Raw genomic sequence first — 21,786 nt, forward strand, 5'->3', positions numbered from 1 at the left:
TGATTTAAAATCAATCCAAAATACAAAGAATTTTAAAATTCTTAAAAGAATAATACTAGATTTTAAAAACATGATCTAAATCATTCACTGAATAACAATAGATTTTAAAATATAATTTATAATCATCATTCGAATAATGGTGGATTGTTTTTATATTTAAACTCTACTAAAATACATGATTGAATAACACAACCTAACACCTCACAATTATTATAAAATTCGGTCAACGCCAGAATAATATTCTTAAGAATTTAAATAAGTTTTTTTAAACATAATTTATATAATCATAAATTGATTTTAATCAAACTAACTGATCTACTACATTAAAATAATTTATGAGTAATTTAATCATATCAATTTCATTGTCAGTTTATTTATAATTAAATGCTCATTTTTCTTGTTTTTAATATAAATTTAAATTATTTGATTTTGAATTTCTATACTTAATATTTTTTTATTTTTTCAAACTAATTAAACACAAAATATTGAAATGCCTAATATAAATATAAAACATACAAATAATTTTTAAATGTTAATGATCTCGAATAATCTATTTTGACGCTTATTTTTTTATATAAAACGTCTAGTTAGTGAAGGGTTTCTTAAACATAGTATAATCTTCTCTTTTGTTTTTAAATTTTTTACCTAATATAATTTATATGTTTGTGTGTTTGTATAATCATATTTTTGTATGATATGAATTTAATAGAACAGATAAATTTTGTAAATGTATTAGATAAATCAAGTTTCATAAGTATATAATTGTGTATTTTTGGTACCATATATTCATTTTTTGTAATCATATTTATGTTTTTATCTGTGATGATATTTTGCGTTTTTTTTTTAAATAATTAGTAAAGTATTTCGATAATTTTATTAAATTCGCTGACAAAAAAAAGAGTTGTATTAAATTTATTATATTGTTAAACTATACACCATAGCCTTTTAACACATTAATATGATACTTAATTTTCAAACAATATTTTTTTAAACGTAACAAACCCTTTATATAGTTTTGTTTAGTAATCTATACTATTATTTGAGAAGTGATTTTGCTTAGTTGTCATCTTCTCCATAATTTTAGGTAATTTTGATTATTTGTCATTGTTTATTGTTTATTTGTCTTATTTTTCATAATTTTAGAAACTTTACTTATTCTTTATGTTTTAATAATTTTAATTTTTTCTTATTTGTCATGCTCTTCACCGTTTAAATTATATATATATATATATATATATATATTTCATATTCTTAGTAATTTTAATTCATAATTTTATTTATTTATAATAAATAATTCTATGTGAGATTTTGCTTACCTGTCATATTTTCCATAATTTTAGGTAATTTTGATTATTTGTCATTTTTTACTGCTTATGTATCTTATTTACCATAATTTTTTACTTATTTGTTATGTTTTGATAATTTTAACTTTGCTTCTTTATTATGCTTTTCATATTTAAATTAACTCATTTATTTGTCACATTTTAATAATTATATTTGATAAATTTATTTATTTGTCATATATAATTTTAGGTGATAATTTTTTTTTTTTTTTAATTTATCATGTTCTCTATGATTTTAAGATATTTTGATTATATTTTATGTTTTATTATTTTGAAAAACTTAAATGTCATATTTCATGATTTAGGTTGATTAATTATATATACTATTTGAGAAGTGATTTTGCTTAGTTGTCATCTTCTCCATAATTTTAGGTAATTTTGATTATTTGTCATTGTTTATTGTTTATTTGTATTTTTTTTCAAAATTTTAAGAAATTTACTTATTCTTTATGTTTTAATATTTTTTTTATTTGTCATGCTCTCCACAGTTTAAATTATATATATATATATATATATTTCATATTCTTAGCAATTTTAATTCATAATTTTATATATTTATAATAAATAATTCTTAGTGAGATTTTTCCATATTTTGCCATAATTTTAATTCATAATTTAATTATTTTCAAAAAATTATTTGTCATATTTCATGATTTAGGCTGAGTCATTATTTTTAATAAATAATTTTTAAATTTTTAGTTTAAAAACATTTTTAGTGATTATTTAATAAATATTCACATTATATTCAGGGATAATTATGATTAACGAATATTATCAAATTTTAGCAATAATTTTATAGTTTTCATCTTATGTTTATTTTAGTTATATAAAATCAGTTGATGTTTGTATTAATTGTTTTTAAATGACGTTTGTTTCTAATTTATATCATCGAATTATCTTACCAATCAAAAATATGAGTCTAAAGAATGCAATCTTTTGCCGTTATTTTTTTTTACAAAACAGCTTTTATTAGACATATATAATTATTATTTTTAATTTACAAAATTTTAGTTAAATAGAAATATGTTTTTAATCATTGTAGATTTTGTTAATATGTGTCACTACAAACTCCGATAAAAGGAAATTCATATAAAATGCGAATAAATTTTTAATGAAGAGGGGATAGGTTTTATAGATTTATCTTTTATGTTAGTTTACAGTATTAATAAAATTTTATTATATTATTATGATGATGATACTTTTATATGTGTGGTTTGGTGATAGAATAAATGAAAGTTTTTGTAAGTATCAAAACATTTTATCTATGTTGTGTTGGAGTAAATAAAGTAAATTATATCTTCTACTTAATTTAATATTTGAAATTAATTAAAAAATCAAATCAAAATTAAAAATTATGTTATAATTTGATTTATTAAAAATTATATAAATGGGTGGTTATGTTCAAAAATGATAGATGCATGTATTGTTGTCATTAATTGTTGAATCCAACTTTTATCGATGGGTAATAGAATAGATTTTGTAATTTTATAATAAACAAATTAATATTAAAAATTAAAGATACAAAATGCATTTATTCGATTCCTCTTTCCTTCTGGTCCCCTCCACTCGTTACTACTGTCTTCGTCGTCTTCTTCCTTGGTCATCACCTCCTCATCGGATTCAAACTTGCTTTCTCAAACAACAATCCAAATGATTACTGATCCAGCCCCGGTTGATCGAACCCGCTTACCCGATCAACCTTCATCTCTAACACTCTTCGACGGTTACAACTACAATCACGGCCTCTCCAACAACCAAAACGCCTTCGCGACGTCAGCGGCGGGAGAAGAAGAAGATCCCGCCGATGAATTCGACTTCTCCGACGCCGTTCTAGGTTACATTAGCCAGATTCTGATGGAGGAAGACATGGACGATAGAGTCTGTATGCTTCAGGAGTCTCTCGATCTCGAAGCCGCCGAGCGATCTCTCTACGAAGCGATCGGTAAGAAGTATCCTCCCTCTCCCGAGCGTAGCTCGCCTTACATCGAGAATCTTGACCATGTTGTTCCCGCCGGGGATCGTAACGGCTCCGGCGGCGGGTTTATGAGCGGCGGAATGAAGCCGATGAGTGGTGGTGGCTTCACGTTGGATTTTCGGAATCCGCAGAGTCGTTGTTCTCCGGTTCTTAGCGTTCCTCAGTCTCCGTACGGTGTACATGAATCATGGAATGCTAGTAGGGATGATCAGTCTGTGTGGCTGTTTAGGCGTGGGGTTGAAGAAGATAGCGAGAGAAATGAGATGATTGTGAACTTCAGAGAGGACAGTAGGAGCAAAGGAAGGAGAAACCCTAACAGCGGCGAAGAAGAGAGGTGCAGCAAGCTACCTGCAGTGTTCTCCGAGACCATTTTGAGGTCTGATGTGGTGGACAAGATCTTGGTTCATGTCCCAGGTGGGGAGAGCATGAAGGAGTTCGACGCGTTGCGTGAAGTCTTGAAGAAAGGTGTGGGGAAGAAGAAAGCTTCAGCGCCTCAAGAAGGGAAGAGACGAGCCAGAGGAAGAGGAAGAGGACGAGGCAGAGGAGGAGGGGTGAAGAAAGAAGTTGTGGACTTGAGGAGTCTTTTGATACATTGTGCTCAAGCTGTTGCAGCTGATGACAGCAGATGTGCAGGGCAGTTGCTGAAGCAGATACGTCAGCATTCGACGCCGTTTGGTGATGGGAACCAGAGGCTGGCTCATTGTTTTGCTAATGGTCTTGAGGCGCGGTTAGCCGGTACAGGAAGCCAGATTTACAAAGGGATTGTGAGTAAACCGAGATCTGCTGCAGCTGTGCTCAAGGCTCACCAGCTTTTCCTTGCGTGTTGCCCTTTCAGGAAGCTCTCTTATTTCATTACCAACAAGACAATACGAGATCTTGTCGGAAACTCTCCTAGAGTTCATGTTATTGACTTTGGTATCCTCTATGGTTTCCAGTGGCCAACTCTTATCCACCGGTTTTCGATATATGGGAAACCGAAGGTTCGGGTCACCGGGATTGAGTTTCCTCAGCCAGGGTTTCGTCCTACGCAGCGGGTTGAAGAGACTGGTGAGAGGTTAGCAGCGTATGCTAAACAGTTTGGTGTGCCGTTTGAGTATAAAGCCATTGCTAAAAAGTGGGATGCTGTTCAGCTTGAAGATCTTGATATAGACAGGGATGAGATCACTGTTGTTAATTGTCTGTACAGAGCTGAGAATTTGCATGACGAGTCGGTCAAAGTAGAGAGCTGTAGAGACGCTGTTCTCAGTTTGATAGGGAAGATCAATCCTGATCTTTTCGTCTTTGGCATTGTCAATGGTGCATACAACGCCCCCTTCTTCGTGACACGGTTTCGCGAGGCTCTTTTTCATTTCTCATCGATTTTCGACATGCTTGAGACAATTGTGCCACGGGAAGACGAAGAGAGGATGTTCCTTGAGATGGAGGTCTTTGGGAGAGAGGCATTGAATGTGATTGCTTGCGAAGGTTGGGAAAGAGTGGAGAGGCCTGAGACGTATAAGCAGTGGCATGTCAGAGCTATGAGGTCAGGGTTGGTGCAAGTCCCATTTGACCCAGACATTATGAAGACATCACTGCATAAGGTGAACACATTCTACCACAAGGACTTTGTGATCGATCAAGATAACCGGTGGTTATTGCAAGGCTGGAAGGGAAGAACCGTAATGGCTCTTTCTGTTTGGAAACCAGAGTCCAAGGCTTGACCTTGTGGTGGGCATAACAGGGACCATCTCTTTTCTTTTTCTATAGGTACAGCTCAGATTCATATCCACATTGCCTTGTAAATACCATCTGCTTCTTTCGAGACATTGTACTGAGAGTCTGAGACTGTGTCATCTCTTTTGCAGATGAAAGACTAGAGTGCTGCGTCTGAAGAATCACATTTTATGTAAGTCAAATTTTATGACATACTCAGCTAGGTTCTCCTAACGTTATTCTTGTAGCTAGGGATGATGAGATTGAGAGAGTTTGTATATTGCTAGCAGAGTTAACTTGTCTTAGATTGTAACACGTATTATAAGAGGAAGCTTAGAGAGAATATGGTTTTTGAAAGGAGGTTTTTACTTCTCCAATGTACACGCGAGGACCAATGCTACATTGAAATAAGATGTGTTGCTAATACTATCTCTGGAAAATTCTTCAGCTTGGAATCTGAGCTCCTAGTTATTAGTTGTGGTCCTTCATCGCTATTTGCTAGTTTTGATGATCTCTAAATATATTTCAAAGGCCTTTTGATGTTACTTAGAATCTCGGGCAAGACCCCTCGAGATATAGAGTAAGCCCGTTCAGACACACAAAGAACTCATTCCTCTCATTCTCAAATCCTACGACTCTGCTACAAGGGCAAAGATATGAAAAAACACTAATTGAGTATCAGAACCGAGTGGTTACTTGAGTGAAAAGCACCTTCAAGTCCTTTGTTGGAGTGCCTGTTCCTTCGGGCTTTGAGGCCAGGTCAAAGTGCTTTAAGTTTTGCCTCCTGAAGCTGCGACGCCTGCTCGAATAGGACACCGTAGATTAGGAGAAAAGATTAATGAAAGATATAGTAAATGAATCCTTTTCTTGTCATAGTGAACACAACTGAATAAATTATTAAAAAAATTCAATAACCACGTTAACTATATAATTAAAATTTTATATTTGTTTTGTATATGTTATAATTAAAATTTTATATTTGTTTCGTATATGTTATATTTTGAATTTTTAAAATGATTATAAATTACTAAATTACTAAAACTGTTAAGAGTTTCACGTTAAATTTTTTGTGATCCATGATTTAAATTTTTTCTTATGACAAGAACAAATAATTACAAAAAATCATATAAATAAAAAATCTCATTTAATAAATATTCTGATAAAATATATATATATATATTAATATTGTTTAAATTAAACTATATAATATATAAAATAAATAAAATATTTTAATTTCAAAATTTGCTTTGGTCAATTTTTTTGATAAAACTTTTGAAAAAATATTGACAATTTAAATTTTAAATTTTGCATTGAGTTTAAAAAAAATATATAAATTACTAAAACTATTAACCATCCCACAAAATTGTTTTTGTTATAAAAAGATACAAATGATCAAAAAATTATATGAGTAGAAACATCATTTAATACATATCAATATTAAAAATGTACTCTATATATATGTGTTAATATCATTTAAATTAGTTATATACCGTATAAAATAGAAAAATGATTGTTTGAATTAATAAAATTTATTTAGGTGCTCGCACCAATTTAATTATATACTGACTTATTAATATTAAGTATATATTTTATTATTTCATAATACCTAAAAATATATGATACATGAAAATAATTTATATATACGGTCCGCTAGATCTTAACCAGTATTTAATATTTTATACAATTTTACAACTACAGTTATGTACATTTTCGGGTAGAGCCCAAATCATCAAATCTGGTTTGGATTTTGAATTAAGTAATTAGACCGGTAAAAACTTGCGAACCGATTATGGTACTCTTCAAACCGTATTGTATCTTTCCCAAAACCCTTCTCTGCTCTAAGAACCACCTGAGTTTGAGTTAGTCTCGCATCCTCTCTCTCTCTCTCTCTGTGACAGAGTGAGTTCATGGGTTTTGTTTCCCTCAAATAAAAATCGAACCTTTGAAGCTTAACTTCTCGCATCCTCTTTCTCCTTGTCAAGCCACAGCTCGAAACCAGGTTGGTTTAGTTTTCTTCTCAATTTGCATTTTAAAGTGTAGCTGTTGGCACTGACTTAAGGTTTTGGTCTAAGCACTCTTCTTCTTCTTTGAACGGAACTGAATACAGAGTTCAGTATGCGATGATGAATCTAGTTGTTTGTATTGGTTGCTAATACTGCAGCTATGTTCTAGATGTTGCTTCTGAAACAGAGCTCAGCTGCTGTTCTTGTCTCTGGGAATCCAAGTCCTGTCCTTTACACTCCTCGCTTCACTTCCAGAGTTGGATCTCTTCCAGTTAGCAAAACGAACTCCTCACAGAGTTTCCCCATGGCGAATCTTACTTCTTCTTCATCTGAGAAACTCAACCCGGTGTTAGCGTGTAGCTCTCACGAAGCTTCTCCTATCAGGTACCTTTGTCCCCTGTAGCTCCCCAACTGTTTGGAGTATAATGTTGTCACATCATAACGGTTCTTGTTTCTTGGCAAAGTTGAAAGTTGTTCTAATGTTATTTTGCTTTCTCTCTTTGAAAGCGAGGATACACATATCAAGGGAGTCTCTGAGATCATTGTGGGAGTGTTGGGAGGTGGACAGTTAGGTCGTATGCTTTGCCAAGCCGCTTCTCAAATGGCTATCAAAGTTATGATTTTAGATCCTTCAAAGAACTGTTCAGCAAGTTCTTTAGCTTATAGCCACATGGTTGATAGCTTTGACGACAGTGCTACTGTTGAAGAGTTTGCAAAAAGGTCCCTTCTGTTGCTTTAATGCGTTAGATTTCCCATTGTTAACATTATTGATAGATGATTTTGTTTTATTGCCGTAGTTAGATGTGGAGTCTTGACAGTTGAAATTGAACATGTTGACGTTGAAACGCTAGAGAAGCTTGAGAAACAAGGAGTAGATGTCCAACCAAAAGCCTCTACTATCAGGATAATTCAGGTTTCTTAACCGAAGTGTGATGACTAATTTAACCTTTTCAAGCAATATGTTTTTGTATGAGGCAGTTTGATGTTTTTTCAGGATAAGTACATGCAAAAAGTTCATTTCTCTCGGCATGGCATCCCACTTCCAGAGTTTATGGAGGTTAGGCCTTTCTTTATGTTTTGTTTTCCATGAAACATGAGGAGTTTGTTAAGTATCTTTAACCCCTGAGCCTTTGACGTGACAGATAAGTGATATTGAAGGAGCTGAAAGAGCAGGTGAACTTTTTGGTTACCCTCTCATGATCAAGAGCAAGCGATTAGCTTATGATGGACGCGGAAATGCAGTTGCTAATAGCCAAGACGCGCTTACTTCTGCTGTAACGGGTAATGCCTTCACTAAACGATATGTAAAGTGGTCTCACAGATTCTAGTTAGCAACCTTTGCGTCGATTCTTTTATCCAGCTCTTGGAGGTTTCAGTCGTGGTTTGTACGTTGAGAAATGGGCACCCTTTGTAAAGGTAAAGTGATGATCACAATCTCTTTTGCTTAAGTAACTTATCACCCTCTGATGTTTATAATCATTTACGTATAAAACTTTTAGGAGTTGGCTGTTATTGTGGCTAGGGGAAGAGATGGTTCCATGGTTTGTTATCCCGTTGTTGAAACTGTTCACAGGTAACACAAAGAAACTGGACATAATGTGATTTATATAAGATATGGTTTGTTTACCTCTCTTCTAATAGACCTTAATGAAATGCACTCTCTAGGGATAACATATGCCATATAGTTAAAGCACCAGCAGATGTGCCTTGGAAGATCAACAAACTTGCCACCGATGTTGCTCTAAAGGCTGTTGGTTCTTTAGAAGGCGCTGGTGTTTTCGCTGTTGAGCTGTTCTTGACAGATGATGGTCAGGTACTGTCATACAATTTAGGCTCTTTGATGTTTTTTTTAACTTATCAGAGTTTTAATTCCTCTCAGATCCTGCTGAACGAAGTTGCACCTAGACCACACAACAGTGGCCATCAAACTATCGAGTCATGTTATACTTCACAGTTTGAGCAACACTTGCGAGCTGTGGTTGGTCTTCCACTCGGTGATCCGTCGATGAGAACTCCTGCCTCCATTATGTACAATCTTCTGGGCGAAGATGATGTAATGGATGCTTCCGCTTTTTACTCTATTTGTTTGAAGTGTCTTTGTTCTTATCAGTTTAAATTTTGATGTTACAGGGAGAAGCTGGTTTTAGATTGGCTCACCGGCTCATTGCAAGAGCTCTGAGTGTTCCAGGTGCATCTGTGCATTGGTATGACAAGCCAGGTTAGATGCCTGTTCTCTTACTCTTTTCTCGTGAACTGTATAGTTAACTCAAAAAGATTGTATATGATGAAATCTTGTTGTTAGAAATGAGAAAACAACGGAAGATGGGGCACATCACTCTTGTTGGGAAGTCTATTGGTGTTTTGGAACAAAGGTTGCATTGTATATTAAATGAACAAAGCCGTCAACTACATGGTCAGTTTCTATACTGCATAATTTGGAATTTTTAGTCCATTGGCTTTTTTACTTTTCAATGTATCTGACTGAAGTTATGTTGCATTTTGTCTTAGACATTGCAGAGACACCTCGTGTTGGTATCATCATGGGTTCAGACTCGGATCTTCCTGTTATGAAAGATGCTGCAAAAATTCTTGACATGTTTGGTGTTACATATGAGGTAATAAGAAACTTGAATTTAGACATTAATCATGGCATTGGTCTCTTTGCATCTTGAATGTCATCATTGGTTTGGTTTACAGGTGAAGATAGTTTCAGCACATCGGACACCAGAGATGATGTTTTCATATGCAAGCTCAGCTCATAGTCGAGGCGTACAAGTGATAATTGCAGGTGCTGGTGGTGCTGCTCACTTACCAGGTATGTCTTAAAAATGAAACTCATCTTGTTCATTAAAAAACACTAGATTCTCTCAAACAGATGTGTGTCTTTTCTTTGTTTTGAAAATTAGGTATGGTTGCTTCACTCACTCCGTTGCCTGTGATTGGTGTCCCTGTACGTGCTACCCGTTTGGATGGAGTTGATGCACTTCTCTCCATTGTTCAGGTACACGCATCTGTTGCTTCATGATTCACTTTCGTTTTGTCAATTATTCAAACCTTTTACATTCTTTTTATGGTGTTACAAAAGATGCCTAGGGGTGTTCCTGTAGCCACTGTTGCTATAAACAACTCCACCAACGCAGCCTTGCTTGCTATCAGGATGCTGGGGATCTCTGATACTGATCTCGTCTCAAGGTTCTAATTTTTATTTTTCTCTTGTTACATAAGAGTCAGCATAAACAAGAATAAATAATACTTATGGGTTTTGGTTTGATCAGGATGAGTCAGTACCAGGAAGACATGAGAGAAGAGAACATGGTTAAAGGAGAGAAACTTGAGCGTCAAGGTTGGGAATCGTATCTGAACCAGTGAATATTACTGGCCAGAGCTCTCATTGGTTACCGGATAACCGGGAACTCCATCGTGATTGATTTTTCTGCCAGTAAGGTCTTGTTGAGAGATGTGACAGGTAGTTTCGGTTCCTTGAGTTGTTGTCACGGCTAGTTCCGGTTTAGCTAAGCCACAATTATTTGAGAGTCAAGCTAGTCCCGGTGAGGGATCTGATAGTTAGCTTTCAGTTCTTGAGAAACTATTGGATGAGGTATCCACACAATGTTTTATTTTATAACTAGCATCGGTCCGCCCTACGGACGGGAAGTTATGATAAAAAACTATTTTATTATGTTGAATAATGTTTATCTACTTGTTTTAAAACTAATTTTAAGTTAGCACTTAGTGTTTTGACTCAGAAATAGTACTTAGAGTTATTCTATTTGTAGTAGTTTTCCAATAGTGTGGTGATTTTGTATTTAGTCGTTTGATGATGTTGTCATTTGTTTAAAATGAGGAAGTTATTATTAGTCAGCAAAGAACATCAAAATTGATACATAGCTATAAAAACCAATAGTGCTTCGTTTGCAGACCTTTTAGTGGAAGACAAAACATGATATAGGGATGCAATATAATGATCCCAAATAAAATGGTACACAAATAACAAAACTGTTGTTGTGACAAAAAAAAAAAAGGAATTCCGGAAAACTTTTCTACTCTTTGGCAGTGAGGAGCAGAAAATATAGCTGTACTTGCTTAAAGAAACCGTACACCAATGCTACAGTCCAGGCGGTATTCCAAAGTTGATGTCGAATTCCCCGAGTCAAGAACTCGTTCCACACAAACATTTTCTTATAGAGTGTAGCACCACTCTCATGGTTGCATAGATTCTTCTGGAAACTACGCATTATATTGAAAGAATAGCTGAAAAAGAAGTCATTTGTAAGGTCCACCATACACATGAGCTTCTTGTACCTGTTTATCAACATGTGGGAAACACCAGATAAAGAAACGTAAAGGTTATGACTACAGTTCATACAAAGGTCGAAGGTGTGTAATAAATAAACACATGTACTCACTCTCTTTTCACCAAACAGAAAGGAAAAACAGAAACTTTCTTCAACAATAAGCTTGGAACAAACAAAAAAATGGCATAATATAGTAAAAGGTAGATGAAAACACACGTTCTCGTCTCTTGAATTTGCAATGTTGGAAAGCACGCTAGAATTACGCAAAGAAATGATCTCACTCTTGGACACTTCATAGACCATGTGACCACAAATTTGGCATATCTCTCTTCTCTCGGTAATAACCAGCATGGAGTATGGTCCCAAAAACTTAATGAACCCTGAGACCACATAAATGTGGAGCACGAAAAAATAAAATTGTGAGAACACTCTGTAAAGGTAAAAAAATGTATCTTTCAGTGAACATAACCGACACAATACCAATGATGCCATAACAGAGAGTGACCAGTTTGAGGCCGCATGTGGCCTTGTTGCCTTCGTGTATCCGTTTAAGCAACTCGTAGCATTCTTTTCTGGTATAGGCGGTGGCATCCTCACTGATATAATATCAGTGATATTAAGGTCAGACGTATCAATACGGTCTAACTTTAGTACTCTATACACTCCATTACCATTCCAGCCAATCATATAGAAATTCTGAAAAGCAAAAAAATGATATCATCATGTATTCATGTTAGCTACAAATTAACCAAGCGATCAAAAGGTGAAAGGTGGAAGTAGTATGGTACCAATTGAGTCTCAAAGAGTTTGAATTCTTGCATAGAGGCTTGAAGGGAAGATGATGATAATCCCGAGGAAGAGGATGTGGAGCCTCCGTTCTCCATTGATGGCGATAAGGTTATTTACTAAATTCCCAAAAAATCAAATCAAAAGATGCTCATAAAAGATCAAAGGTCGTTACTTTTTTTTCACTCAATACACGAATCTGGTATCAACGACTTACCCAACTCTGTGTTCGAGATCGAGTGGGATGTGATTTTTGATTGATGGACTGCGTGTGTACGCCGGAGATTCACCGGGAAGGATGTCTCCGATTTTTAAGTCGGCGGTTTTGGTGAAGTATTACGGCGAGAAGAAGAAGACGACAGAAAGAGAAGAAAAAAAGAGAGAACAAAGACGAAGTGCAGCGTTTTGGAAGAGGGACAGGTGTCGCGACGTCAGGTTTCGAATTAGTGATGTGGACGGTGACGTGGATACCCCAGGAGTGAAGCAAACATTTTTTTATATATATAGATATTATGTAACTCCCATAGAGACATGGGATATAACATGTTCTTACAAACTCTTTTTTGGTTCTTAGTACAAACTGTAATTGAGACCAAACCTTCAATAAATTACCCCATCATTTGGTCTCTAAAGACGGCAAAACCAGTGGTTTGAAACCATTTCGAAGAGCACACTACAAGAAAACAGCGACATACAGAGGGAAAAAATCGTCAGTATGTTGTCGGAATAACGTTATTCCGACGACATACCGACGAAACAAGTCCTCGGAAATAACTCCTCGGAAATTCATTTCTCCTCGGAAATCCCTCGGAATTTTCCGACGGATTTCCGAGGAAACAAATTTCCGAGGAAATTCCGAGGACCACATGTTCGTCGGAAAGCTCCTCAGAATATACCGAGGGAGAGCTTCCTCGGGATATTTCGATGGATTTTCCGATGGTCCAATCCTCGGAAGTTCCGACGAAATGTTCCTCGGAATTTTCATCGGAAGATTCCGAGGAAAGTGTCCCTCGGAAAATTCCGAGGAACGGTGTCCCTCGGAATATTCCGAGGAACATGCCCCTCGGTATATTCCGACGGAACCCGTTCCTCGGAATTAAAAAAAATTAATTTTTTTTAAAAAAATAAATTTTTTGAAATTTAAATTCGAAAATATAAAATTAAAATTAAAATTGAAATCATTAAAATTAAAATTAAAATTCAAAAATATTCAAAGTTTCACAAATAAAAATAAAACATTCCAAGTTTTTGGAAAAAAAAAAATTACGGGTCTGGCACGTCCGGGAACACCTCGTTCGGATACATCCTCTGCATCATCTCCATCATTTGCTGGTTCAGCCTCCTCTGTGCCTCATAGCCCGTCTGTTGAGCCGCCATCTGGGTCTCCAACAAAGATATGCGATCATGCTTGTCCTTCAACTGAGCCGTAAGTACTTCTGGATCAACAAAAGACGGTGGTGCAGAAGAAGGAGGAACCGACCGGGTGCGACGATCCAAACCGACCAAACGTCCCTTCTTCTTTGGAACCGACTGAAATAGAAAATAGTCAAATTTACAAATTTAAATCAAGAAATAAATGAATTGAACTTTAAAAAAAAAAAACTTACGGATTCAACGATTTCGTATCTTTATAACGAGGCTTTCCACAAAATTTGCATGTAACCCGCTGTTCATCCGCCCTCCAATAAATCATGCAGTTGTCGCTGCATACATCTATTACCTGATACGATAAACCAAGACCAGCTACGAGTTTCTGAACCTCGTAGTATGAACCAGGAGCTACATTATCCTCGGGTAGAATACCTTTTACAAAATCAACAATCGCATCCACACAGTCTTCAGCCAAATTATAATCTGTTTTAATGCCCATCAATCTTGTAGCAGATGATAAAGCTGAATGACCATCTCTGCAACCTTCGTACAATGGTTGCTTTCCAGCATCCAACATATCATAAAATCTCCTAGCTTGTGCATTGGGTAAATCTTCCCCTCTAAAATGATCATTTACCATCTGCTCAGTACCTACACCATTATCTACATCCGTTCTAATTGGTTCTTCTAATCTAACCGCTGGCTGAGGTTCGCTAGTACTACCATGTTCATAATCTGTTTCCCCATGATGATACCAAATTTTGTAACTTCGTGTAAACCCACTCAAATATAGATGAGTCCAAACATCCCACTCTTTAATAACCTTTCTATTTTTACAATTAGAGCAAGAACATCTTAACATACCTGTTTTTGCTTCCGGTTGTCGGTGAACTAACCCCATGAATTCGGTTATACCTCGTTGGTATTCTTCCGTAAGCAATCTCGTGTTCGGATCCAAATGAGGTCGATTGATCCAAGAACGAAAATAATTTGAAGAAGACATGTTTTTTATGAATCAAATTCGTGTGTAAAGAGAGTAAGAAGGAGGATGAAGATATGGAGTGAATGAAGAGGAAGAGGGGTGCTTGTATTTATAGTTGAATCCTACCGACAACCCGAGGAAATTCCGACGGAATTCCGACGCCAACGGCTAGTTCGTCGGAATTTCCTCGGAATTTTAAAAATCCCCCAACGGTTCTCTAACGGCTATAATATATCCTCAGAATTCATTGGTTTTTTCCGAGGAATACGTTTTTCCTCGGTATTCCATAAGAATATTCCGACGGATTAGTATTTCCTCGGAAATCCGTCGGTATATTCCGAGGAAATTCCGAGGAAACCAAATTTTGTGTTTCCTCGGAATTTCCTCGGAAATTTCTCGGGATATTCCGAGGATTTCATTTTCCGTCGGAATGTCCGTCAGAATACCGCTGTTTTCTTGTAGTGGCAGCTTCCCAAACTCTTGGAGGATTAGCCATTGGAACTTCAAGACCACACTCGTGTTCCTCCCATCCTTCAAGCGCATGCACTATCCCCCCAACTCTCCATGCGCTCATCACTCTCCTCCCCAGCCAATTCTACATTTTATACAAACAACTGTGTTATATATCGTAGTTAGTTATAAGATAGTTTTACTAAAGTTAACAAAATGTATATACCTCACAAGAATCGATGTTTTGGGCAGAGTCAGGGATGATCATAGCCGGAGTGGTATGGTAAAAGCAGTCTTTTAGAAGTTTACTAGGAGGAAACTGAGAGAAAGGAATAAAGAGAGTTCCTTTTCTTGCCTTCTTCTGGTCTTCTTTGCTTAGCCTATCTCCCACCAACCAAATCTATACACCATATATTATGTTACACAGTTTTATGAAAATACTAGTACTTATCAGCTTTTATAAAAGTGATTGTTATGATGTACTAATGTACCATTGGGGAGTAATTGGTTGTGAGGACCAGATTTTCCTTGCAATGCCCGCCAATGAATCCAGCTATCATGCTATGCTCTTCCTCACGTAAAACCATCACCTATTTATTAAAATAGTTTATACCCCAAAAATTTAAAATGTGAGCTAATTATTACAGTCAAATGTAGAAAACATTATGAATATATATATATTGTAACCCGTAAGCAAAATGCTAAATTGAATTGGACTTAAAGTGACATTGTTTACGTGACAGAAATAAGCTATCAAAGGACTAAGATTCGATAGATAATGACATAACGTTTTAACTACGTTCGATCATTTTTGTTTGTTTGTTTGTTAAGTATGTGAATTTTCATTAGATGAGTAATAACACAGAGAGATTACAAGTTTTTGATTAATCTAAGATGCTTATCAAAGCAAAGATGCTAAAGAGAGCCACACAAAAAGCTAAAAAAGACGCTAAAAACAAGTAAAGGTTTAATCAGTTTCACTTGGAACATAATTAAGGCTTGGCATTGTACTACTTCATAACATCACTATCGCTTCAGGAGATTTTTATAACTGTTGAAAACTAAAGAAACATAAACATATATATATTTTTATATATTTAAATAGGTACCTTGATGCCATTTTGGCAAAGAGAAATGACAATGGCACGAGCAACTTTTGTGATTCGGCCTCAAAAGAGAACTTCTCTCGTGTCAACAGGAATACTATGAACCACCACCGCAGCTGCGAGACTGCTTCCATCTACTATCCTTATCTTTAGCTTTGGATGCTTCCTTACGTACATTTCTCCGTACCCATTTAATTCTTCTCCCTATCATATTACAGTATTTTATTAGGGTTTAAATATGTATAATGTATGGGGTCTATATATCTCTCGTTGGGATTTTATAACTTAATAATAGCTAACTGATGTATTAAATGCATGCCTGGTTCAGTAGCCCCAAACTCATTACTCTCACATCCTTCTTATCCGCTTCAAGGATAGCCGTCTCTATCATTTTGTTGATAGATTCCTTTTGCTGCTGCGACTTGTACTGTTGATTGACAAACGAATTAAATTACAAGACATGTAACTATTTGATATTAGAGAAGAGAGAGTAGAAGCAAACATGAGAGGAGAACTTGGGAAGAAGGTGCGAGTGAATGGTGAGATCACGGAAGCGGTTTCTCTCAAAGACAAAGGTCCGAGATGAGAAAGAAGTTAGTATGAAGGAGATAATGATAGTGAGGGGTCTCATGAGGATTAGGTAACACCGAGAAGATAGGGGGTGCGAGGAGAGGGAAGAAAAGGCAAGTCGGAAATGGTAAATAGAATCCAGTGATGTTAGATGGGTGAGATGAATTGCGTCTGGCTTCTCTTCTTCTTGCTCCAACGATGTTTCGTACAATGAGTCACTGCTCTTGTCGTTGGTCCCATATATGTAGTCGTACATTGGCATGAATAGAGCATAGTTCGTTCTGAATTGCGTGTGGTGGAGCGAGTGAAATCTGCAATCACTATATATGTTTAGTCTCAAAATTTTTCAATGTGCCAATGTGCTATTCCTAATAATGTATAACGGACGACACACACAACATGAAGTTCTTGATAGATATCTCAGCATTGATTTACTGGAAAAAATAAGGAGAGAGAGTAGAAACAGTTTTTGGTAAAAATATTCTACAAAAATATGTGAGAGACCATTAGTTGTCAGTTTACAATTAATGTAACTCTCTTTTAATTTTAAATTTTTTTTATTAGTTAAATGAAATTAAAATTTATTAGTATTATAGACACTATGTTCTAAGTTATGTCTTGTTTTTGGTAGCAAAAAAAATTTATACTGTTCTAAATTCTAATAATTTTTTTTTTTTTTTTGTAGATTGTAAACGTAAAAGAGTATCTGAACAAGTAAAATAATACTGTAACACATGTTATCAAAAAAAAAAAAAACTGTAACACACACAGTCAACTGTAAACGTGCCCAAGGTAAAGGTGAAATAATACTATTCTAGTGGATCTCGAAGAACTTACGAAGGAGTGTAGAGGAGGTACTTAAGAGGAGGGAAAAGAGAGAAGAAAGATCTCGGAATGAGCTCGAAGTTGCAGTGACCCATGCTGTTCATAAAATCTATATAACTTACGTAGAGAAAAATTGAGGCGGCAGCGTGCCACATCAAAAAGTCGTTACTGCAGGTATCCCCGCAATTATTAGTGTATAACAAATGTGCTCCGCAAATGGATGTACCACCGGTGCGATCAAAATTGGAAAATTATCATATTTATAGTATCATTTTTCATGTTTACACTAACTAGTTTTACTCTCATTTTTATTGAAAGGTAAAATACATTTATAACCTTAAGGTTAACTAATCTAGACTTAAGATTTAAAATTGAAGGTGGAGTAGAATTTTTAGAATGTAAAATTTATGATTCTAATAAATATTTAAAAAATATAAAAAAATTTAGAAAATAGTTTCAAACATAATTTTAGATTTTCAAAAAGAAATTTTGAAAAAAAAATTCAGAAAAAGAATTCAAAATTTTTTTTTATAAAAAAATTTGAATTTGAAAAAGCATAATTCGAAAACATAATTTTATTTATTTAAATAATTATTTATTATATATATATATATAACAAGGGTATAATAGTTTTTTGCCACTTAATGAAGAATATATTTTTGCAAATGACGCACGGGTGTTTACTTTAATTTCTACCATGAATAATTTGTATTATTCTCTAATGAATAATGGTACCATGAAAAGGGTAAACACGAAAATTCTCCAAAATTCTGCATTTTATTATTGGTACATGCATATGTCATTGTATCAAATCTATTTTTTTTTATAGAAGACAATTTTTAGTGAAACGCAATTAGTCTATACTAAATAAACTATATTAACACCAATTTTTGTTATATGTGAAAGGGCAAAACTCCTAAATAGTCTTTAAAAAAGCATTGTTCTCAAAATAGCACTCAAATGTCAAAATGACCAAAATATATTTTACTAAAGGGTTAAATAATAATTATACCGTCATTTATAATTTTATTAAATATAAAAACAAAATAGATATTAAAATTTCGAAAATAATAAGATCAAAATACTTTTTATAACTTTTCATTTTTTCAAAAAAAAAATTTGGATATTTTTTGAAAATTATTTTCTTAAAAAAGGTTTAGGGAGAACTTCTTAAATATCATGTATGATATCTTCCTAAATTTGAGTTTAGCAAGACCTTCCTAAACATGTGTGATTTCTTCCAGAATTTGTAAATAAAAATGCTAAATTCAAAAATGCTTTTATAAATGTATAAATAGACTTCTTGAATGTAGTTTGTATGTATATATTTAAGAAGTTTATCATAAATATGTATTTATCTTCCTAAATTTTATTTATATGTATATTTAGGAAAAATATTAAACAATAGATTATCACATCTCTCAAAAATTTACGAAGATGCTTTTACATATTATAATATCCTTATAAAACTTAAATATCAAATTCAGGAAGGTCATCCAGAAATTTTAGGAAGATGTTATACATATTTAAGAATATCTTATTAAATTTACATATAATTCAAAGTTCAGTAAGGCACTCATAAATATATATTCATGAAGATCCTCCTAAATAAACATTTGAAATTGTATTTTAAATATATATTTATGAAGATTTCCTGAATTTTATGAAGATGTTATACATATTTATCAATTTCTTTCTAGAAAGATATTATAATTATCAGATTTAGAAAAATATCATGTACATTTTTTTTTGGTAGGAGAAAAATATCATATACATTGAGGAAGATTTTCCTAAACTCAAATTCAATAAGATATCATACATATTTAATAAGGTTTTCGTAAAAAAAAAAGTTGTTTCATAAAAATATTTATGGATTAAAATAAATTTTAAGAACTTTAGATTTTTTTCGCATTTTTATTAAAAAAATTCCAAAAATAAAATTTCTAACTTTTTTAAACAATATTTATTTATTTTTAACATATCTAGAAAATAAATGTATAATTGTTATTTGCCTCTTTGATTAAACATATTTTGGTCATTTGGATACTTGTGAGTTATTTTAGTGATTAAAACCTTTTACGGCTATCATAGGTTTTCTCTATACGAAACTCATGCTTTTTGTTATAAGAAAAATGCAACACCTCTTATTGACGATTTTGTTATGACTTATTTTTTTCAAAATAGGCTTCCAGCATTTGGCTATAGTGCATATACCCTTCAGATAAGTTTTGTTTTGAATTTTCAGTGTAAAATTTATGATAAACCCCCATTTTAACCTCAAGTAAAAATTAATACAAAATAGTAAAGAGAACATAAATCCAAGAGTTTACTTGTTTCTGTAGGAGATTATTACAAGAGTTTAGCCTCAAGTAAACAAGTTTAGGTTTAAATTTTTGGGAAAAGTGATAAACATTAATTGGAACGGAGAGTGAGTAATAATAGGTAGTGTGGTATAGACAGTTTTTATAAGTTTTGTGAGAGAGTATATATATAATTTTAATAACAGTTTACCTGAGATCGGTTCGGTGACGATGGAGGAGTGGTGGTGTGAATGGTAGCGTGAGTAGAGGAAGTGGTGGTGCAGTGCTCTGTGAAACCAGTAGTAGATGAACTCAACCGGACCAACATGGAGGAGAACGACTAGAACCATTCCATCGAGTCGCCAAAAAGGAAGGGTATTGGTTCCTAAGACATACAGTTTGGCTAAGTAAAAACCAAGACTGTAGAAGATGACCTGATCGTCCCAGGTACGTTCTCGGTCGACTTGATCAAACTCTATGGATTTGTTCACGATCCGTTTGGCTCCTTTGGCAGTTAGGTAACGGGAAACACTTATCCAAATCTGGCCGTGAACAATCCGCCACACCGTTAGAGCCACTATCAAAAGTTTCTCGCCATCTCGCATTGACGCATACGAGTATATGCTGTCGATAACTAGCGGCGCCAACACCAAGTACTACAATATTTATCCATATTTTATACAAAGATTATGACTAATGGTTGATATAAACAATAGCTTATAAATGCATCTATATGAAGGTTACCAAAAATAAATGCATAGGTGGTGCTCTTCGTTTGCTCACCCAGCTGATCCATCTGGGTGAAGATGCAGATCGATGTTCGTTTTGTACATTATAATGCTATATCCAGATGGATCACCCAGCTGAATTTTTTAAAACTCATCTCAAATTCTCACCTAAATGAAGGTGAATCTTGATGGTGCATCTAGACGCAGATGCATCTAATTCAGTCCAAAATGATAAATGGCAAAAATAACATTTAAAATCAAAATATTATTTTCAAGCCAAAAATTCTATTTTTTTTTGCATATATACTTTTTCGCCAGAACCGAAAAATACATTTTCCCACCAAAACTGAAAAACACATTTTCCCGCCAAAATCGCGAAAATGTGTTTTCCGCAAAAAAAAACAAAAAGCACATTTCCATAAAAACACACTTTTCGGCCAAACCAATAAAACCGCACTTTTCGGCCAAAACGGTAAAAATGCATTTTTTTGTCAAAATCGTAAAAACGCATTTTCCCGCCAAAAACGCAAAAATGCATTTTTCTGCCAAAACCGCAAAAACTCATGTTCTCGCAAAAACCGCAAAAACGCATTTTCCCGCAAAAAACGGAAAAATGCATTTTCCCGCAAAAACCGGAAAAATGCATTTTCCCGCAAAAACCAGAAGAACGCATTTCCCGCCAAAACTGGAAAACGCATTTTCCCACCAAAACCAGAAAACACATTTCCCCTTCCCGGCAAAACTGGAAAACGCAATTTTCCGCCTAAACCGGAAAAATGCATTTTTCCCGCCAAAACCGGAAAACACATTTTTCCACCAAAACCGGGAAATAAACAGTTTCCCGCCAAAATCGGAAAAAAACAGTTTTCCGCTAAAACCGCAAAAATGCATGTTCCCACCAAAACCCGCAAAAACGCATTTTCCTGCCAAAACCGCAAAAATGCATTTTCTCGTCAAAACACATTTTTCGGCAAAAACTGCAAAAAATATTATCCGCCGAAAACGAAAAAATGCAATTTTCCCATCAAAAACGTAGAAATGCACATTTTCTGCCAAAACCGCAAAAATGTATTTTTCCACCAAAACCGTAAAAATATTATTTTTCTGCTGAAACGTAAAAAAAATATAGTAGTCATTTTATTTAATATATTTTTATTTTTATAATAGTATATATAAATTTTATGTAAATTTTGTAATATTATACATAGAAATAATTAAAAACATTATATATTTTTTAATTTTAAATTATTTTTAATATTTTTTATATATTAATATTATTTTTTATTTATTTTAAGGATCCAAATCCGGATCCGGATATCCGCCGGATATTACAATTTTTAGAAGGATATCCGGATCCGGA

At 34.2% G+C, this 21,786-nt stretch overlaps 4 protein-coding genes across 9 annotated transcripts; 2 read left to right on the forward strand and 2 right to left on the reverse strand.

Moving 5' to 3' along the window:
- The first annotated feature begins 2,883 nt into the window (after window positions 1-2,883).
- LOC106427776 (scarecrow-like protein 9) lies at window positions 2,884-5,457 on the forward strand. The gene is made up of 2 exons (XM_048752527.1): window positions 2,884-5,064; window positions 5,163-5,457. Exon 1 carries the CDS (start codon window positions 2,994-2,996, stop codon window positions 5,016-5,018), a length of 2,025 nt encoding a protein of 674 aa, XP_048608484.1. The 5' UTR covers window positions 2,884-2,993; the 3' UTR covers window positions 5,019-5,064; window positions 5,163-5,457.
- A 1,310-nt stretch (window positions 5,458-6,767) lies between these two features.
- LOC106427767 (phosphoribosylaminoimidazole carboxylase, chloroplastic) lies at window positions 6,768-10,702 on the forward strand. Of its 3 annotated transcripts, none has more exons than XM_048752528.1 (17): window positions 6,768-7,009; window positions 7,172-7,397; window positions 7,521-7,733; window positions 7,815-7,926; window positions 8,008-8,070; window positions 8,156-8,294; window positions 8,374-8,429; window positions 8,513-8,586; window positions 8,679-8,826; window positions 8,893-9,066; window positions 9,144-9,231; window positions 9,316-9,426; window positions 9,522-9,628; window positions 9,711-9,828; window positions 9,920-10,014; window positions 10,099-10,205; window positions 10,289-10,702. In XM_048752528.1, exons 2-17 carry the CDS (start codon window positions 7,183-7,185, stop codon window positions 10,380-10,382), a joined length of 1,914 nt encoding a protein of 637 aa, XP_048608485.1. In that variant the 5' UTR covers window positions 6,768-7,009; window positions 7,172-7,182; the 3' UTR covers window positions 10,383-10,702. The 3 variants fall into 3 exon arrangements, with proteins under 3 accessions (XP_048608485.1, XP_013723948.2, XP_048608486.1); XM_013868494.3 differs by having other exon boundaries at window positions 6,835-7,009; window positions 7,183-7,397; XM_048752529.1 differs by having other exon boundaries at window positions 6,845-7,009; window positions 7,118-7,397.
- Window positions 10,703-10,842: 140 nt separating this feature from the next.
- On the reverse strand, window positions 10,843-12,735 carry LOC106427766 (phosphoinositide phosphatase SAC4-like). Of its 4 annotated transcripts, none has more exons than XM_013868492.3 (5): window positions 12,312-12,724; window positions 12,097-12,213; window positions 11,789-12,004; window positions 11,420-11,688; window positions 10,843-11,315 (listed from the first exon to the last, which is right to left on the reverse strand). In XM_013868492.3, exons 2-5 carry the CDS (start codon window positions 12,190-12,192, stop codon window positions 11,054-11,056), a joined length of 843 nt encoding a protein of 280 aa, XP_013723946.1. In that variant the 5' UTR covers window positions 12,193-12,213; window positions 12,312-12,724; the 3' UTR covers window positions 10,843-11,053. The 4 variants fall into 4 exon arrangements, 3 of the variants coding, with proteins under 3 accessions (XP_013723946.1, XP_013723947.1, XP_022554778.1); XM_013868493.3 differs by having other exon boundaries at window positions 11,525-11,688; window positions 12,312-12,722; XR_002656829.2 differs by having other exon boundaries at window positions 10,843-11,688; window positions 11,814-12,004; window positions 12,312-12,715.
- LOC106427727 (protein CER1-like 2) lies at window positions 12,722-20,303 on the reverse strand. The gene is made up of 8 exons (XM_048749384.1): window positions 20,095-20,303; window positions 16,506-16,884; window positions 16,323-16,430; window positions 16,079-16,207; window positions 15,389-15,487; window positions 15,124-15,297; window positions 14,894-15,042; window positions 12,722-12,767 (listed from the first exon to the last, which is right to left on the reverse strand). The coding sequence occupies exons 1-8, from the start codon at window positions 20,301-20,303 to the stop codon at window positions 12,722-12,724; spliced, it is 1,293 nt and encodes a 430-aa protein (XP_048605341.1).
- Between the last annotated feature and the right edge of the window lie 1,483 nt (window positions 20,304-21,786).

The sequence above is a fragment of the Brassica napus genome, chromosome C3 (assembly GCF_020379485.1).
Source record: "Brassica napus cultivar Da-Ae chromosome C3, Da-Ae, whole genome shotgun sequence".
NCBI lineage: Eukaryota > Viridiplantae > Streptophyta > Magnoliopsida > Brassicales > Brassicaceae > Brassica > Brassica napus.

Bases quoted from the DNA above. Each gene is read 5' to 3' on its own strand.
- LOC106427776 (XM_048752527.1), top strand. From the start codon at position 2,994: ATGATTACTGATCCAGCCCCGGTTGATCGAACCCGCTTACCCGATCAA.
- LOC106427767 (XM_048752528.1), top strand. From the start codon at position 7,183: ATGTTGCTTCTGAAACAGAGCTCAGCTGCTGTTCTTGTCTCTGGGAAT. The intron at 8,071-8,155 runs GTTAGGCCTTTC...TTGACGTGACAG, and splicing joins CACTTCCAGAGTTTATGGAG to ATAAGTGATATTGAAGGAGC. The intron at 9,629-9,710 runs GTAATAAGAAAC...TTTGGTTTACAG, and splicing joins TGTTTGGTGTTACATATGAG to GTGAAGATAGTTTCAGCACA.
- LOC106427766 (XM_022699057.2), bottom strand. From the start codon at position 12,192: ATGGAGAACGGAGGCTCCACATCCTCTTCCTCGGGATTATCATCATCT. The intron at 12,005-12,096 runs GTACCATACTAC...TTTGCTTTTCAG, and splicing joins AACTCTTTGAGACTCAATTG to AATTTCTATATGATTGGCTG.
- LOC106427727 (XM_048749384.1), bottom strand. From the start codon at position 20,303: ATGCGAGATGGCGAGAAACTTTTGATAGTGGCTCTAACGGTGTGGCGG. The intron at 15,298-15,388 runs GTACATTAGTAC...TATGGTGTATAG, and splicing joins CAACCAATTACTCCCCAATG to ATTTGGTTGGTGGGAGATAG. The intron at 12,768-14,893 runs GTATTCTGACGG...GTTTTCTTGTAG, and splicing joins GCCACTACAAGAAAACAGCG to TGTGCTCTTCGAAATGGTTT.